The following is a 19969-nucleotide window of genomic DNA, read 5'->3' on the forward strand; positions in this document are numbered from 1 at the left end:
GGCCAATTGTGCACCGCCCTATGGAACTCCCAATCACGGCCGGATGTGATGCAGCCTGGATTATTGGCATCCATTTGAAATGTAGGAGTTATTTGGAAGTATTGAATAACTAATGATAGCACAGTCAAGGGAGGAAAGCTTATTATTTGCCTCCATTTGGATAGTATAACTAAATCGTGGGAATATTGTATGACAGAAGTGACGGGACTTTCTAGGGCCCTGAGGTGATGCATCTTTCATTCCGATCTTCTCTGAAGTTAGAGTTGATCTAACAATGGTTGGATAGGTGAAGGCAACTTTGGAATTTGTGGTTTAGACAAAATCAGTCATGTCTGATCAGCTATTTGTCCAAAGAAATCTCTCAGGATGTCAAAATGCAAATAGTTAAGTGACTCAAACATGCAACTGAACTCTTAAGTCTTGAATCCTAACATTATTCAGGTTAATTTACATCAATGTAATACAATTACTATCAAGAACTAATCTATATTTTTATGCTAGTATATTGTATGATAACTACTATAGTGTGTATTTTGTTATTTAAATGTGTACATTTACTGAGAGTAAATCTAAAGCTTGCATTGTGTACAGTAAATTGGTCTACTGAAACCTTATTCCGTGACTCTCGTACACGGCATACAAAAAGACACCTGATTACATAAGAAACCATTTTATTTGACAATCAATATCAAAATGTAAATACAGACAGGAATATTGAGCAGACAAGCACAAGTATGTTTTTATGAAGTTAGTCTTGAGTGAAATGTCTTGTCTTTTGTGAACAAAAGGGTATGAAAGCCTTTAATTCAGTTAGCACTAACTCAACTAACCATGGTCTTGACCAGCAATGTACAAATTACATCAGGTGTGTTAGTGCTGGGCTGGAATAAAAGCCTGCACACCCTGTAGCTCTCCAGGACCATGGTAGGTGACCTATGTGTACTAGACGTTTGTGACGGAGGACTACTGGTCTAGGCGGCCTCATTGACCACGATGTCTCTCACTGCCTGGAAAGCCGCCACCATCGAACTCAATTGGATCTTCTCACTAGTTCCAGAGGCCAGCCGGTACCTAGAAGAAAAAAAAAACCATCAAAATAAATGTACCAAATTAGTAATCTTAATTTATATTTAAATCATTCAGCATACGCTGTTATCCAGAGGGATTTACGATGAGTAAGGTATACAATTTGATGGGTATATAACCACCATACTGAAGATATGAGCACTTACTCAATGTCTGCCAACTTGATAAGCAAGCCCATCCGAATGGCAGGAGGGAAGTCCACTGTAAGAAAACACAGTTATTATACAGCACAAAAAGTGTACAAATCTCTCAAAACATGCACCATAGAATGAACTGGTGTAACGCCGTGACTTTGATCTTAGCGCGGAGTCGACCCCCCCCACGAAAGGAGACACCTCTCCATGGGGGAGAAAGACCCCCATTGTTCTTCAATGGCTTCCCCTCACACCAGGAAGTCACCCAGCTAAGAAGCAAGCCTTCTTCCTCATCTTCCTCCTTTTCAAAACGAGATTACAGACTACCGTCAAATGGCTGCAGTTTGAATGTCAAAGGAATTAGCATCGGTGGAGGCAGCCCCAAATGGTTCCCAATCAATGGAAGGCCATTCACGTTCACGCAACAAAGAGATGTTGCAGAGAGTAGGCCCTGGGACCGGACTGCTACAGTGAAGACACTCAAATTTACAAAAACCTTAAAATTATTTTTTACCAAAGGATACAGTGTCAAGGAGTATCTCTGATTTCCAGTGGTCCCAATTTGATTGTTTAATTATGCTACAGTATGGCTTTCACTTTGCTTTGTGTCATGAATTTCAGATTATTAACATGTAAATGTTAGTATTTACGGAACTGCAAGGAAATGACGAACATTGAAACAGGTTTTGTGACTGCACAAAGAAAGTACAGACAGTTATGTACATAATTCTTTATGAACAGAACCTAACTCAGCCAAACCTTCTTTCACACTTGGACTCAAGTGGGCGTGACTGAACTAAAGCTTGGCCAATCAGACTTTAACACAGATAAGTATACAAGCTGCTTGCATTACTGTCTTCGAATGCATTGGCGGCAATCTCATTATTCCACGTATTGATAAATTAACTGCAGTTTTTATTGCTAATAGATCATTAGATTTGATGAAGTACCACAGACAAGCAATTCCCTCCAACTCCTTAAATCTAGGCCTCTGCATGCTCCTTTTAAAATCTAGGCCTCTGCATGCTCCTTTTAAAATCTAGGCCTCTGCATGCTCCTTTTAAAATCTAGGCCTCTGCATGCTCCTTTTAAAATCTAGGCCTCTGCATGCTCCTTTTAAAATCTAGGCCTCTGCATGCTCCTTTTAAAATCTAGGCCTCTGCATGCTCCTTTTAAAATCTAGGCCTCTGCATGCTCCTTTTAAAATCTAGGCCTCTGCATGCTCCTTTTAAAATCTAGGCCTCTGCATGCTCCTTTTAAAATCTAGGCCTCTGCATGCTCCTTTTAAAATCTAGGCCTCTGCATGCTCCTTTTAAAATCTAGGCCTCTGCATGCTCCTTTTAAATCTAGGCCTCTGCATGCTCCTTTTAAATCTAGGCCTCTGCATGCTCCTTTTAAATCTAGGCCTCTGCATGCTCCTTTTAAATCTAGGCCTCTGCATGCTCCTTTTAAATCTAGGCCTCTGCATGCTCCTTTTAAATCTAGGCCTCTGCATGCTCCTTTTAAATCTAGGCCTCTGCATGCTCCTTTTAAATCTAGGCCTCTGCATGCTCCTTTTAAAATCTAGGCCTCTGCATGCTCCTTTTAAATCTAGGCCTCTGCATGCTCCTTTTAAATCTAGGCCTCTGCATGCTCCTTTTAAATCTAGGCCTCTGCATGCTCCTTTTAAATCTAGGCCTCTGCATGCTCCTTTTAAATCTAGGCCTCTGCATGCTCCTTTTGCCAAGTTTTGCATCTGTGCTTCTCTAGCATTACCTTCAGGTAGCTGAATGCGTTGCTAAAAATCACTATACAATTTCTGTATTCCATTCAGTAAACCCCATTCCTCTATTCTGTATCAGTTTAGAGTTATATAAGGAGTGACATCTCTAATATACGGCACAGAAGTGTACCAAATCCCTCAAAAAAATATATCATTGCATCATAAAAAGGTATCAATGCTATAATTCACAGGCCCTCTATGGTAACGCCTGATGAATCTGCCAAGACAGCTTAGTGAGAACAGAAACACATAACTTCAGAAATAAGAAAATAGGCATTCACTGTCAGGCTAAAACGTTGCAGTAGTGATACGTGCCACACTTAACACTGGCAAGCCATTTATTCTACAATGAGAACACTGGCAGCCATGGCAACCGCGAGGGGTCTCCCGGGAAACCAGAGGAAGAAAACATCACTATGCAGTTCGCTCTCCTAGTAGCTCGCCTCTCATATAATGTGCTGTATGGAGTCTGTTTAGAATACATCTATCAACTATAGATAGATAGATCAAAGTAAGCTAGGCCCTGCCCAGCCAGACAATCTTTTTTTTTTTTAAGTCCATAATCTAGTATATAATTCACACATTAAAAGACTCGGGGTCTTTTAATGTGTGAATTATATACTAGATTATGGACACATTTTCAAAAATACACATTTTCAAAAAATTTCAAAAATACAACTTCAGACTTTGGGGATACAGTGATTGTACCTGTGATGCATTCAATGGAAATACCCATCCCATACAGTATGGACATCTCTAGAACCACAGCAATCTACAGGTTTACTGCCTCCAGTCCAGTCCTTACCTCTGTGGATCAGTAGGTGGACTTCAGTCAGGATGTCATGCAGGGCTAGGCCTTTCAGCGTCTTCAGCTGGAGAATCTCTGTGGATCAGAAGCTAAGGAACATCTCTCAATATCAAAGATGGGATTTGTCCTTCAGTAGAATTCCAGGAATTCATGATATTCTGACATGATCCTCTATATATCCATACATACCCGGAAACTGACATACAGTATCCTCACCTAGCCAACTTTCAGATGTCCTTTTGTCCTGATCCCATAAAGGGGTGAGATTCTTCCTGATTAAATCAGGAATTTGTGCTTTTCTGACACGATCCTCTATTCATAGGCTACATCAATGAAATTATCTTTCTATACCGACCTAATAACATCCCTGCAAAATACACCGCCCCAAGGCATTCAGAGCCACTTCCTAGAAGAGGTCGACACCACAGAGTACAAGTTGTCCTCATATACCACATATTGGGATATATTATGCTAATTTGAGATGGCTATTTAGCCATTTCTAGATACTGCAGTACTGTATGTAGACATCATACATTGGCGATATTGTTTTATTTGAAAGAGCTGCTTTGGCAATACATAAACCATTGTGCGGGAGGGGGGGGCGAGCCATTTGGTTGTTGAAAAGAGTAGGCTAAACATAACTTGTAGTAATAGATATCGTTGAAATACACATGGTTGTGGGAGAGAATAAAGGATACGGTTGTAAGCGGAAGTGAAGTCCTTGTTTAGGGACCAGTCCAGGATGTTGGCGATATCGGACCGTAGTGGGTGACCAGTGCAGGTGTACACATTATCCTCGGTGACCTTCCCATACGCCATGCTGGTGCTCTGAGAAATACACAGGAAAGGAATCAGTCAGTCATTAGAAATAACAAAAAGAAATCAACCATAAGGAGTGTACTCAGAATCTGGGCACCGATATGGAAAATCCATATCAGTTGCAGGTTTTTTTAAACAATATACACTGAAACAAAATGTAAAACGCAACATGTAATGTCTTGGTCCCATTTTCCATGATCTGAAATAAAAGAACCCAAAAATTGTCCATCCACACAAAAAGCTTATTTATCTCAAATTTTGTGCACAAATTAGTTTCCATCCCTGATAGTGAGCATTTCTTCTTTGCCAAGATATCCATCAACCTGACAGATGTGGCATATCAAGAAGTTGATTAAACAGCATGATCATTACACAGGTGCAACTTGTGCTGGGGACAATAAAAGGCCTCAAATGTGCAGTTGTGTCAGACAACACAATGCCACAGATGTCTCAAGTTGAGGGTGGATGCAATTGGCATGTTGACTGCAGAAAAGTCCACCAGAGCTGTTAACAGATAATTTAAAAGTTAATTTCTCTAACATTAGCTGCCCAAACTTTGTTTAAGAGAATTTGGCAGTACGTCCATTCTGGCCTCACAACCGCAGACTCTTGTATGGCATCGTGTGGGCGAGCGTTTTGCTGATGTCAACGTTCTAAACAGAGTGCCCCATGGTGGCAGTGGGGTTGTGGTATGGGAATGCATATGCTGCGGACAACGAACACAATTACATTTTATCGATGGCAATTTGAATGCACAGAGACACCGTGATGAGATCCTGAGGCCCATTGTCGTGCCATTCATCCGCCGGCCTCACCTCATGTTTCAGCATGATAATACACGGCCCCATGTCACAAGGATCTGTACACAATTCCTGGAAGCTGATAATGTCCCAGTTCTTCCATGGCCTGCATACTCACCAGACATGTCACCCATTGAGCATGTTTGGGATGTGTACGACAGCGTGTTCCGGTTCCCACCAATATCCAGCAACTTTGCACAGCCATTGAAGAGGAGTGGGACAACATTCCACAGGCCACAATCAACAGGCTGATCAACTCTATGTGAAGGAGATGTGTTGAACTACATGAGGCAAATGGTGGTCACACCAGATACTGACTGGTTTTCTGATCCACGCCCCAACAGATGCATAACTGTATTGCCAGTTATGTGAAATCCATTGATTAGGGCCTAATTAACTTATTTCAATTGAATGATTACCTTATATGAATTGTAACTCAGTAAAATCTTTGAAATGGATACATGTTGCATTTATATATATTTGTTCAGTATAGATATGTCATTTTTTTAATCAATAACATTGCAGCTGTGTTCATCTTCTGTTAACTTCCAAGGCTTTGTGAAATTCAGACAACTGCTTGTTGACTGCCCATTGTGCCTGGTGTGAATGTTCAGGGGGCCTGAACCTACCTAACCAGTTGAATACAATCAACTGTTTGAATACAATCAGTTTGAATACAAACAATTATTCAGCAGGCCAATAAGTATGCTAAATTATGAGCCTGTGAGGTCAGTTTAATGGCTACAGGAACAGTCATGTAATATATAGTGTACCAAACGATATCAAATACATTTTTACTTGTCACATGCACTGAATACAACAGGTGTAGGTAGACCTTACAGTGAAATGCTTACTTACAAGCCCTTAATCAACAATACAGTTAAAAAACATTTAAAAAAATAAGAATAAGAAATAAAAGTAACAAATAATTAAAGAGCAGTATCGAATGAGTGATTCTGGTGCCCACCACTAGCCAATACATTTAGACCAGCAATAAAAACACAACACTGTGATGCAATGAATCACATTTAGCTACACACCGGTAGCACTCCCGTACCTGCAGTATGTTGAGGGATCTTCTCATGTCTCCTGATGATAGGGTCACAATAGCTTTCATTCCATCTGGAGTTACATCAATGCTGCAGGGACAAGAGCAGACATACGTCTCTGATTAAAAGGCAATAATAAAACCCAGCAGACATTAGTCTCAAGTAAGTTTCAAGTTTTATTTCTCACATGTACAAGTACAGTGAAATGCTTAACTTGCAAGCCCTTAAAAACAGTATAACAAAAAACCCAGAAGAAATAAGAGATTTTTTTTTTTTATCATGTATCAGAAGAATGTAAGCTATATACAGGGTCAGTGCCAGTACCAAATTCCTTGAGGAACACAGTGATCTACCATCTGAAGCCCCCGACCCCCACTCACCTCCCCTGACCCACAGGCCCCACTCACCTCCCCTGACCCACAGGCCCCACTCACCTCCCTTGACCCATTAACTCCTGAGCCCCTCACCTCTCCTGCTGGATAACAAACTCCAGCCTGGGTATCATCTGGTCCTGAGACAGGGGTCCGAAGCGGAACCTGGTGCAGCGAGACTGCAGGGCTGGGATGATCTTAGACAGGTAGTTACAAATCAAACAGAACCTGGTGTTCTCTGTGTACTTCTCAATGACTGTAGGAGAGGAAGAGAGAGGTAGAGGGAGAAGAGAGAGGTAGCAATAGGAGTAGAGACCGGCAGGGAGAAATGGATGTCAATGATTTGACGTTCAGTGGGCATATGCTCATTAAAATGTTGTAATGTAGAATATAAAATGGGAACTGCTAAATCAATGACATCTATTACAAGCAATTGTAGCACATTCATATTCTAAATTATCAGGCTAATATGCGGTACCCCTCCCAAATGCATTTAACATTTGCTTGTTGTCTCATGTTCCATGTTGCCGTAAGCAGATCCTTTCATCAGAGAGAATTACTGGTTAGCTCGCAACTGGTTAGCTCGCAGGCAGCTCATTTGGCCAGTTGGTACACAGCAGGTGAACAACTCAAAACAGATGGTTACCTCGCCGCAATGCATTCTGGGCATCCCGGGTCATGGCATCAGCCTCGTCCAGTATCACCAACTTGAAACCCTTCCTGGAAGACAAAAAAAAATAAATAAACACTCATTTTGTCAATTGCAGTCAGGGTTGTCTAAGGACACGGGTACTTGCAATCCTCCTTTTTGTTTCCTTGTCCTCGCTGAAAAGACTGGGAACCTGATTGCAATATGGTAGACAACTACTGGTAGATAAGAGACCTACTTCTCTACAAATACAGACCTGTCAGTGACTGCAAGGAAACAGAACCTTTTGAAGTATTATTCATTATTGTCATACTTGAATATGGTCCTGGTGCTGGCAAAACTCAGGATGGGTCCTCGTACAACATCGATACCTCTGTCGTCTGACGCATTAAGCTGCAAATAAATAAATGTATGCATTATTGATGCACCCGAGAACAGTTATGTATGCCGCACACTAACATTGAATGTTAAGAATCAATATTGCTCACTGGAAAACATGACAACCCTCAAGTGCAGTGTTATGAGCACAGCATTTGTCTTTGATAATTCTACATCTCAGGGCTGAGTTGGTACGTACCTCCAGGACCATAGCGTTGAACTCCTTCTCCTTGTAGAGCTGCTTGGCAGAGGCTAGAACAGTAGATGTTTTCCCTGTGCCTGGGGGTCCATAGAACAAGAGATGCGGCAGCCTGTCCTCACTGATAAATTTCTGGACTGAAAAGAGAAAAGGATTGTTTCTGACAAATATGTTGTTACATATGCACTGATGCAACAACAAAAAACACAACTATAGTTCATTTGAGCATGAAAACATTATTTGAAAAAAATTCACATTTGAAATGAATTGTTGTTGGAATGGATAAGGGTCAGGTTTTCTACAGCAGCAGTTCCATCCCTGTTGTTTTAAAGACTGAAAAAAAATATACTTACTGGTGCTTAATATGTCCTTGTGAGAAATCAAGTCATCTAGGGTCTGTGGCCTGTATTTCTCAACCCTAAAATAAAAATATAAAATGTCAGACAGCATCGCGCATGCGTGGCTACATTGAAAGCAGGGAAGAGGTGGTATGCACGAACAAACAAGGCAACTAAAATACAAATCACAACACTTTGCTACACCGTATAGGCAGGGGAAACATATTAACACAATGATTGAGGTTTGGCGAGCCTGCTAATTAGGCCTGCTAATGTAGCTAGCTTGCTAGTTAATTAGTTAGCATGCTTGCTGGCAAGAAATAAGATAGTTAGTTAGCTAGCATCTGACACCGGCTAGCTAGCGGACTCAATTTACCAAGGCAAATTTCTTGACTGCAACGGTATCTTGCCAATCGATGCCATTTGAATCGATTCAATTTGTTCTCCAATTTTCACCAAATATATTATCCAAATGGCGCGCTTTACTTCAACAAAACGTGCTTTACATTACGATACACAGTTTACGGCAGGTTTGCAACCAATCGCATCCGTTGTTTTACTGTGGGCGGAGTCAAATTACTCTTTATAATATTTCGCGGCATGCTGCCATTTCCTTTTCCGTCGACGTTCCTCTCCAAGTAGCAGCTCTTCTTGTTCAGTCCGCAAAAGACAAAGAAACATGTCCGACGAAGGAAAACTTTTCGTCGGTGGCCTGAGCTTCGACACCACAGAGCAATCTCTTGCAGAAGCGTTCTCAAAGTATGGAAATATCTCTAAATGTGATGTCATCATGGACAGAGAAACAGGAAGGCCTCGTGGATTCGGCTTCGTAAAGTACGACAATCCCGAGGATGCGAAGGACGCTATGGATGCAATGAACGGCCAGTCTCTCGACGGCAGAACCATCCGTGTGAACGAGGCAGGCCAGGGCGGTGGTGGAGGTCGTGGAGGTGGCGGTGGATACAGAGGTTCCCGAGGTGGCGGTGGATACGGCGGTGGAGGTGGATATGGTGGAGGCGAGAGGAGTTACGGTGGTGGTGGAGGAGGCCGCAGCTATGGCGGAGAAGACCGAGGATACGGAGGTGGTGGTGGTGGTGGTGGATACAGGAGCGGTGGAGGCCGAGGCGGGTACTCCTCTGGTGGCGGATACAGGGACAATCAATAGGTTGGGCCCAGGAAGGCTACGGAGACCGTTCTAGGCCGGGGATCCTACAGAGACTGCTAGCTCTACAACAGTTAACGTTATGCTGCACACGAGTAAAACTCCGATTCAAGATCATCCCTTGGCTGGCTGTATTTAAAAGATGCGCTCCTCAAGAAATGTCCACGTGTTGTTGTTGACCGGATGACTTTTGTAGTCCTATTCTGTGTTTAATTAGCTAAGTTAGCTTGCTAGCTAGCTCGAGCGTCTTTCAATTTAGCCACGTGTGTCGGCCATTCATTTCCAAACCATGTGAAAAGTTCATGTTCTCTTGCCCAGTAACATTCCACCTTTGTACTTTCTGTTTGTATCCTCAACATTATTTTTTGTGTCAATTTTGGCTTTATGGAACCTATTAAACGATTTCTTTGGAAAAACAAGTTCTCCTCATGTTATTAGTGTACCAGTTTTATCAATCCATACAATGACTCGTGTTTGTGGTTGAATTTATTCTGCTAAAGGCCTTTAAACGCGGCAATCCGCAGTTGCAACCACAGGGCCACCCCCTCAGTACAGAACTGCAGGATGGGTCGATATAACCACGCAAATTAATAGACTGACGCAAGGACTGACCACTATCGGAATTGTTTTAAATGATGTGCAAGTAGTTTTAAAAAAGCTTTTGAAGTAAACTCGAGGCATAACGTTACATTCAACAGTCGATGGGAGCATAATTTTATGAATCCGAAAATGGATGTCGCAACTGCAAATTGTGTCGTAATACTAAGGTGTGTCGAAAGACTTCATAAAATACTTTCGGTAGAACTATGTTCGTCCACAAACACGAATATAGGAGTATGTATATAGCTAGCTATCTTAAATGACCGCGTTTTCAGCAATTTAAGTATGTGATTGTACGGGACTGGATACGGAAGTAAAGCGGAAGCAGTCGTCGCTTTCGCACAACTGAAAAGTGGTTTCCACTAGAGTGCACAGCCACAAATTTAAAATGAGCTTTATCGTAAAGGCCCATGAAAATAAAAAATTGCTTTTTGGTCTGAATTTAGGTATAAGGCTATTAGTGTGGTTAAGGTAATGCTAGGGTTTAAAACATTTGAAGATACATTGTAGAAATAGGCAGGATTTATGACTTTGTGTCTGTGGTAACTTGTGACGACCGTGTAATATCAAGAGGGCACATTTTATAAATTTTCTGTTACACAATAACGATTGTCGAAGGCAGATACCAATTCAGTCGTTTGCTTGTCATTTCTAAATATATATTTACCCTAATGCCAAAACAAAGGCTTCTAAAATTAAGAAATAAATCCCTCTGTTCAAATCCAAGTTTATCGGTGGTATACGCAGTTTTGCAGATGTTATCGCAGGTGCAGCGAATTGCTTGTTTCGAGCTCCCACAGTGCTGCAATATCAAGCAATACAATAATACACACATAATCAAAAAGTAAGAAAAATAAATTAGATATCAAAATGAGCAATACCAGTCTGGAATAGAAATAAATATATGAATGTGAATGGTGTGTATAGACAGTATGGACAGTATGTGAATAGAAATGGTGTGTACAGCAGTAGTTATATAGGATTAGCCTTGACTAGAATACAGTATATACATATGAAGTGGGTAAAACAGTATGTAAACATTATTAAAGTGACTAGTGTTCAATGAATATTTACATGGTTGTCGAGTGGCGCAGCGGTCTAAGTCACTGCATCTCAGTGCTTTAGGTGTCACTACAGACACCCTGGTTTGATTCCAGGTTGTATCACATCCGGCTGTGATTGTGAGTCCCATAGGGCGGTGCACAATTGGCGCAGTGTCGGGTAGGTCGTCATTGTAAATAATAAATTGTTCTTAACTGGTTTGCCTAGTTAAATAAAGTAAAAAAATATATATATATAAAAACATAGGGCAGCAGGGTAGAGTACCAGGTGGTAGCCGGCTAGTGACAGTGTCTAAAGTTCAGGACAGGGTACTGGGCAGAGGACAGCTAAGAGTTCAAGATTTCCTGACGTGAAAAGCAACCCCCACGGTTGATTTTTTGAAATTTTTCGGACAAATAAGTAATCTCTACTGCCATTTGGATTGTACAGAGAGGTAGGTATCAGAATAGTATTTTGGAAAAACCTGACTCTTGGGAAATACATGCGAATGTAGCTTCTAATAGCACTTTCCTAGAAAACATGCTCTGCTTATCAAAAAGTCTGTGACATGAATGTTGTTTTTAATATAAAAATATATATATTTAAAAACCTAAATCAAGTGTTAGAACATGTCAGATATGATGTCCACAGTAAATGAGACACGACTGAGTGACACAAAAACACATCAAAGAGAATGGTTGTTTTATTGTCGTTTTTTTCAGAATATTGTAGGCGGCTCAGAGTATTGTAAGAGGCTCACTGTATATAAGCCCTTATGATTGGCCATTATTGGCCTTATGATCACACACTGTACAACACATAGACTGTACAGTGTTTCTAGTGAACTCTAGAATAGGATATGTGTGCAGTGTAGCCAAACAGCTATATTTTTCATTCTGTCTTGACACACAAAGCACCAAGCCTGTTCAGTCCAGCAGCGAGACACAATAATGCTGCCTGTTGACACAGAGGAAATGTCCAAAATCTCTGGTTCCACACCACCGGCCTCATTCAAGTTGACCCACAGGTACAACACTAAATCTTTCCCCTGTTTATTTCACCCCACCGATAGAATAGAAAATGCTGTCATAAAATAGGCTATAATTCAGTGAGAGATGTTGGCCCGGCCTACTCAGTGTCATTCAGCGTTCTGTAATTTAATTTAGACAGACAGACAACTGTTGCAGTTCATTTGGAGTATACAACCATAACACATGTAGCTATGGTTATTTGTGTGTTAGTGGTTAGTGGTGTGTGTGTGTGTGTGTGTGTGTGTGTGTGTGTGTGTGTGTGTGTGTGTGTGTGTGTGTGTGTGTGTGTGTGTGTGTGTGTGTGTGTGTGTGTGTGTGTGTGTGTGTGTGTGTGTGTGTGTGTGTGTGTGTGTGTGTGTGTGTGTGTGTGTGTGTGTGCATGTCTGTGTATGAGTCTGGCAAGATATCTACAAGTAGGCTTAAAAGGGCACATGTTAACAGAATAGCCTAAATGTGTCTAAAATTATCCCAATTTTGTTCTCTGAAAAATGACCAAAAAAAGTATTCAGACCCCTTCCTTGACTTTTTCCACATTTTTTTACGTTACAGCTTTATTCTAAAATTGATTAAATAAAAAATGTTCCTCATCAATCTACAAACAAAACCCCATAATGACATCACAATACCCCATAATGACAGGGAGGTGGAGGTGACCAAGGGAGGTGACCAAGAACCCAATGGTCACTTTGACAGAGCTCCAGAGTTCCTCTGTGGAGATGGGAGAACCTTCCAGAAGGACAACCATCTCTGCAGCACTCCACCAATCTGGCTTTTATGGTAGAGTGGCCAGACGGAAGCCACTCCTCAGTAAAAGGCACATGACAGCCTACTTGGAGTTTGCCAAAAGTCACCTAAAGACTCTGCGTATATGAGAAACAAGATCCTCTGGTCTGATGAAACCAAGATTGAACTCTTTGGCCTGAATGCCAAGCATCACACCTGGAGAAAACCTGGCACCATCCCTATGGTGAAGCATGGTGGTGGCAGCATCATACTGTGGGGATGTTTTTCAGTGGCAGGGACTGGGAGACTAGTCAGGATGGAGGGATGATGATGAACGGATGAACGGAGCGAAGTACAGAAAGATCCTTGGTGAAAACCTGCTCCAGAGCAATAAGGACCTCAGACTGAGGCGAAGGTTCACCTTCCAACAGGACAACGACCCTAAGCGCACAGCCAAGACAACGCGGGAGTGGCTTCGGGACAAGTCTCTGAATGTCCTTGAGTGTCCCAGCCAGAATCCGAACTTGAACCTGATTGAACATCTCTGGGGGGACCTGAAAATAGCTGAAGAAGACTCGAGGCTGTAATTGCTTTCAAAGATGCTTCAACAAATTTCTGAGTAAAGGGTCTGAATACTTGTGTAAATGTGATATTTACGTTTTTTATTTATAAAACATGCTTTTGATTTGTCAATATCGGGTATTGTGTGTAGATTTGTGAGGGGATCTAATGTTAATCCATTTTAGAATAAGGCTGTAATTTAACAATATGTGTAAATAGTCCTTTTTTTTTAACACGTTAAAATCCTGATGTGGAGCTGATGATGGAGCATATCGATAACGGAGTTCAAACAGTGAACTCACTCTCACTGCACTGATGCACATAATCTCGCGATAACTCCTCCCCCACGCAGCATCACTCGGCGGTGGTGCCTCTCCTCCCGCTGCTTCGGTGGGCGATGCGATCCCCTTGCTGTAGATTTGATTGACTGGAAACATGTCGGTGTGGTGGTGGGAGCGACCCGGGATGCAGCTGCTGGCAAGGGAGACGGGGAGTACCTGTACCCAATCCACACAGCATCACCTTTAAAATGATTATATGACGATGCTTTAATTTAATGGATCCGTTTATGTTATTATGATGCGTTGGTTTTTTATTTGAAATGAATAAACAACGCTCAATGGATTTATTAGCTGAGGCTTGATCGGTTGTGTTCTGATTTTTGTTTCTGTTATGGAGGTAGCCTACGCTATCTGCATATTGTGTTTGATGATATAGCTCTCAGCATCAGTACCAGGTTCAATCAGAAACACCTTGATGAACAACCACCACCAGGAAATACAAGGACTATTGCAATGGAGTCGCCTTTCACATAGATCACATCTCATCTGTAAACCAATGTACATAATAGAATATAGCACCACGTTTGCTGGCGTTTTATTACATGGAGTTTTTTCCACCTTTATTTTCTGAGTATATTGTTTTTTGAAGTTACACATAAAAAAAACGACCACTGCTCGCAAGCAATGGACGAGAAGAATATGACAAAAAGCGACGAGCAGCATCTGAGTTTGCAAAAAGCCTTGCAGCAGTGCGAGTTGGTGCAAAATATGATAGACATAAGCATTTCCAGTTTGGAGGGATTGAGGACCAAATGTGCCACATCTAACGACTTGACACAGAAAGAAATACGAACGCTGGAGGTAAGCAAAAGCACCCATTCCGTAGAATGAAAAAGGCTACGGCTGCGCTGAGGCTGCTGATCATGTATTTGGATCAAAAACACTGTTGGGTTGGTTGTCACGTCTATCATAGCCTATATCAACATCAATGTACATTATTCGATGTCGTTAAAATTGTTGACTATATCATTGGAATACTGTTTTTTCCCCTTTATGTTATACAGCCTAGATGTGTTTTATGCAGTGTAATAAATGAAGAAAAAGCTAGCTGCAGGGAGCAGGCTGTTGTGGGCTTGCGCATTCTGCAGGTGGTGGAAAGAAGGTGGTTTATTCAGCTCTAGAACTCTTCTCCATCAGAATTCTCCCTGAGAACGTTGAGGCCTAAACACTTTCTGTTTACGATTCATCATCATTATCATCATCACCATCAGTAATATGCTCTGCATATCATCAGCTAGATTGCAACAACTGTTATGCAAGTGTGTATTAGTGAAATTGAGATCCGATTTAATTGGCCCACAGGGTATTCCATAAATTGCGTTATGTAATGGACATGATGTTATCCAAAGACAGTGTAATGTTTTTTTATTTTTTTGTATCAAAACATACTCTGGGTACATTTCAGGTGTACTTAGGCCCTAAATGGTTTAAACCAGAGATTCCTGTGTATGTTACACAGGCAGGTGACTTTAAACGGAAGACATGTAAACAGAGGTCCAATGTGATGGGACTTGATGATGTGTGAGTAAAAAAGGGCACCATCATTATGCTCAACATAATGAGATGACATAGGCCTGTAATAGATGTACAGTGACATTTTAGTGGCCACAGCTGGAGGAATAGCAGGCCTCTATATACTGTTTGTTTATTCATTTACTCAATCATGTAGTTTTCCCACTGATACAAGGAAAAATAATCCACATCTATGCCTCTCATATGGACTTTATATATATATAGGCACACCATTTTACAATATTTTGTAATTTGAAGGGATAAGTAGGCCTAGATGCTTGAGTTGAATTGAATTTCAGAGAGTAGATTGAAAACATACACTACATTAGGCTCTATAGCTAGAACTACAGTACATTATGGCCACTCGTTAACTTAATAGTCTACATGTTTGGGTGAATGGAACATGCTAAAATAGATTCCCCATGTCTAGCTAGGTTACAATTATTTGTTCTAACAAATGTTCACACACAGTTTATCGTTCCCCACTCCCTAGCTACCAACCAAAAACACCACTTTGAAATGTACGCCTAATAGTTTGACTCAGGGAAACTGCTGTGTCATGCAGGTATAGCATCTTCAGTCAGGAAAAACATGGCTGCACTCAAACTCTAAAAAGACATGTCTGCCATTGACATGTGGCCTTATGGCCCTGTTATGTTAGTTAGGTGGTAGGTTTGCTGTATGTTTGCACATGCTGTCATGCACACTGTTTGGGCCTTCTGAGGCAGAGGGCACAGTACTAGAGGATTGGGCAGTCATATTTGGTAACATTTTACATTATGTTGCTCTTCTTCCTGTGTAGTTCTAATAGCATTATATTAGCATGTTGTTATCATGTATTCATAAGGGCCAAACGTGGTCAAGCAGTTGCCTCTCACAGATTTTAGCCATGGCATGGGTCAGGCTGTTGCTGTAAAAACGTTATTAATACATTTCATTTATTGATTGAGTGTGTTGGACAAGGCCTTTAGATTAGATACAGTTAAAGGTGCAATCTGCAATAGATACAGCCATTTCATTTTTTACTTTTAAATGAATGAAATATAACCATTGATTCTTGAAGAATATCATTTAGAAATGCCTCATGAGATTAGTTAAACTGTTGTATTCCATCAGAACCCAAAATAGAAACTTGCTTAACTCCAAATATCACGATATCATGGATGGTCAGTCCTTGCATCTAAACTTTTGTTTGTCTATGAATTTGACAGTGGTTACATTTCTGCAGCCTACCCCTTAGCTTTTTACCACAACAGTGGTGGGGCATCATCTTTGGTATTGTTTGAACTGCAGATTGCCCCTTTAACTTGTATTCTCCAGGCCGGGTCATGTTTCTGGCTTCATTGGCAGGTAACGTTGCACTTATAGTAGAATCATGCACTTGTTGCACCCCATAGTTTTTTCATGATTTTTTACTTGCTGCACTTGTTGCATCTCCAACAAAATCCTGTGTTAACACAGACATATGCAATATTATAGAAACAACAATTTTCAAATGTGAAAGCATCTGACCATTGTGTCACGGGCGTCTGAAGAAGAGGACCAAGGTGCAGCGTGGTGAGCGTACATACTTTTATTTTAATGATGTCGCCAACAAAACAATAAACATACAGAAACGACCGTGAAGCTTAACTCGGCTATAATGCCGCTAACAAAGATAACTTCCCACAAAGACAGGTGGGAAAAAGGGCTACCTAAGTATGGTTCTCAATCAGAGACAACGATAGACAGCTGCTTCTGATTGAGAACCACATCCGGCCAAACACAAAGAAATAGAAAACATAGAAATAAAGAAACTAGAATGCCCACCCTAGTCACCCTAGTAAAAGCCTCTCAATGGCCAGGGCGTGACACATTGCAACTGTGATATATGACTTTGTTTGTAAAATGTCCCCCTGCACAGTCCAAGACATTGAAAAGTGTGTTCTTATATCACAGGTTATTATGAGGGAGAAATTAAATATGAGGAACATGAGAAATTTTGGGTTCACTTTGATTTGCCACTTTTTGCACAAAAGAGCTGTCTTGACTTACTGTGCAATACTTGTTGAAGGACAGTTTAACTGTTGTTAAACAGAACATACAGTACTCTACAATGCAATACATCTTAATTGATCCCTTTGGGGTTTCTGAATGTTTGAATGGCTCATCTATTGAACTGTGGGTCAGTTTCCCAGGCACAGATTAAGCCTAGTCCTGGACTAAAAAGCACTTCAATAGTGATTCTGCTTTGTTTGGCAGTGTCTCTCTGTTGTGAAGCAAGGTGCATGTGGGATAGGGTCGGACTATACTATATCACATGGGATAGGGTCAAAGTTCAGACTACACCATATCACATGGGATAGGGTCAGAGTTCAGACTATACCATATCACATGGGATAGGGTCAGAGTTCAGACTATACCATATCACATGGGATAGGGCCAAAGTTCAGACTATACCATATCACATGGGATAGGGTCAGAGTTTAGACTATACCATATCACATGGGATAGGGTCAGAGTTCAGACTATACCATATCACATGGGATAGGGTCAGAGTTTAGACTATACCGTATCACATGGGATAGGGTAGGAGTTCAGACTATACTATATCACATGGGATAGCGTATCTCATATGCCTTTTTCATCATAGGAGATGTCTCAAGTTAAAAACACCCCATCCGAGTTATGACCAACACCTTCTCCCTAGTTACAATGACCAACACCTTTTCCCTAGTTACGATGACCAACACCTTTTCCCTAGTTACGATGACCAACACCTTTTCCCTAGTTACGATGACCAACACCTTTTCCCTAGTTACGATGACCAACACTTTTCCCTAGTTACGATGACCAACACCTTTTCCCTAGTTACGATGGCCAACACCTTTTCCCTAGTTACGATGACCAACACCTTCTCCCTAGTTACAATGGCCAACACCTTTTCCCTAGTTACAATGTTCAACACTTTTTCCCTAGTGCAGACAAAACATTTCTGTCCCTACCATGGGAGCAGGTCAAATATCAGCTCTCCACACCCCAATGGTAACCATAACCTTCGGCTCAAAAAACACACTCACTAGCACCAGTGTGGAAAGACAACAACCTCCACACAAACCAGTGTTTCCTTTGTTTTTCTGGTTGCATTAGATGCTACTGTACTGTACTGACCCACTGTTTGCCATTCACCCCTTGACTAAACGAGCTGTATTGGACCTAGTCCGAGTTCTGAAAGTATTCAGACCCCTTCCCTTTTTCTACATTTTGTTAGGTCACAGCCTTATTCTAAATATATATATATTTTTTAAACATATCCTCATCAATCTACACACAATACCCTATAATGTCAAAGCCAAAACAGGTCCTTGAGATGTTTCTACAACTTGATTGGAGTCCACCTGTGGTAAATTCAATTGATTCGACATGATTTGTAAAGGCACACACCTGTCTATATAAGGTCCCACAGTTAATAGTGCATGTCAGAGCAAAAACCAAGACATGAGGTAGAAGGAATTGTCCGTAGAGCTCAGAGACAGGATTGTGTCGAAGGCACAGATCTGGGGAAAGAGTACCAAAAAGGGAGAGAAGGGCCTTGGTCAGGGAGGTGACCAAGAACCCGATGGTCACTTTGACAGAGCTCCAGAGTTCCTTTGCGGAGATGGGAGAACCTTCTAGAAGGACAACTATCTCTGCAGCACTCCACCAATCAGGCCTTTATGGTAGAGTGGCCAGACGGAAGCCACTCCTCAGTAAAAGGCACATGTCAGCGCGCTCTCTGTGACCATGAGAAACAAGATTCTCTGGTCTGATGAAACGAAGATTGAACTCTTTGGCCTAAATGCCAAGTGTCACATCTGGAGGAAACCTGACACCATCCCTACGGTGAACCATGTTGGTGGCAGCATCATGCTGTGGGGATGTTTTTCAGCGGCAGGGACTGGGAGACTAATCAGGATCGAGGGAAAGATGAACGGAGCGAAGTACAGAGAGATATTTGATGAAAACCTGCTCCAGAGCACTCATATGACAAAGCAATGAGAAAAAAAACGATCTATTTTAGAATAAGGTTGTAAAGTAAACTTTTGGGCGATTCACTATATATATACACTACTGTTCAAAAGTTTGGGGTCACTTAGAGATTTTCTTGTTTTCGAAAGAAAAGCATTTTTTTTTTGTCTATTAAAATAACACCAAATTTATCAGAAATACAGTGTATTTTTTTTCCTTTATTTAACAAGGCAAGTCAGTTAAGAACAAATTCTTATTTACAATGACGGCCTAGGAACAGTAGGTTAACTGTCTTGTTCAGTGGCAGAACGACAGATTTCTTACCTTGTCATCTCAGGGATTCAATCTAGCAACCTTTCAGTTACTGGCCCAACGCTCTAACCACTAGGCTATGTAGACATTGTTAATGACTATTGTAGCTGGAAACGGCAGATTTTTTGTGGAATATTAGGCATACAGAGGCCCATTATCAGCAACCATCACTCCTGTGTTCCAATGGCACGTTGTGTTAGCTAATTCAAGTTTATCATTTTAAAAGGCTAATTGATCATTAGAAAACCCTTTTGCCATTATGTTAGCACACTTGAAAACTGTTGTTCTGATTAAAGAAGCAATAAA

At 41.2% G+C, this 19969-nt stretch overlaps 3 protein-coding genes across 6 annotated transcripts in view; 2 read left to right on the forward strand and 1 right to left on the reverse strand.

The window, feature by feature from the left end:
- Positions 1-654: 654 nt before the first annotated feature.
- LOC129826657 (replication factor C subunit 5-like) lies at positions 655-8914 on the reverse strand. The gene is made up of 11 exons (XM_055887624.1): positions 8770-8914; positions 8409-8473; positions 8056-8192; positions 7792-7871; positions 7476-7549; positions 6926-7085; positions 6467-6548; positions 4489-4618; positions 3788-3865; positions 1233-1287; positions 655-1071 (listed from the first exon to the last, which is right to left on the reverse strand). Exons 1-11 carry the CDS (start codon positions 8814-8816, stop codon positions 972-974), a joined length of 1008 nt encoding a protein of 335 aa, XP_055743599.1. The 5' UTR covers positions 8817-8914; the 3' UTR covers positions 655-971.
- A 78-nt stretch (positions 8915-8992) lies between these two features.
- On the forward strand, positions 8993-9974 carry LOC129826659 (uncharacterized). The gene has a single exon (XM_055887626.1). It carries the CDS (start codon positions 9073-9075, stop codon positions 9556-9558), a length of 486 nt encoding a protein of 161 aa, XP_055743601.1. The 5' UTR covers positions 8993-9072; the 3' UTR covers positions 9559-9974.
- A 3901-nt stretch (positions 9975-13875) lies between these two features.
- Positions 13876-19969, forward strand: part of LOC129826660 (kinase suppressor of Ras 2-like) — a 130057-nt gene continuing 123963 nt past the window's right edge. For 3 of the 4 annotated variants that reach the window (XM_055887630.1, XM_055887628.1, XM_055887629.1), the window contains exon 1: positions 13877-14653. In XM_055887630.1, coding sequence (XP_055743605.1) covers positions 14477-14653 — 177 coding nt within the window. In that variant the 5' untranslated portion in view covers positions 13877-14476. Of the gene's footprint in view, positions 14654-19969 lie in introns of all 4 variants that reach the window. The other variant, XM_055887627.1, reaches the window with a different exon arrangement.

This window comes from Salvelinus fontinalis, chromosome 28, assembly GCF_029448725.1.
Source record: "Salvelinus fontinalis isolate EN_2023a chromosome 28, ASM2944872v1, whole genome shotgun sequence".
Lineage (NCBI taxonomy): Eukaryota > Metazoa > Chordata > Actinopteri > Salmoniformes > Salmonidae > Salvelinus > Salvelinus fontinalis.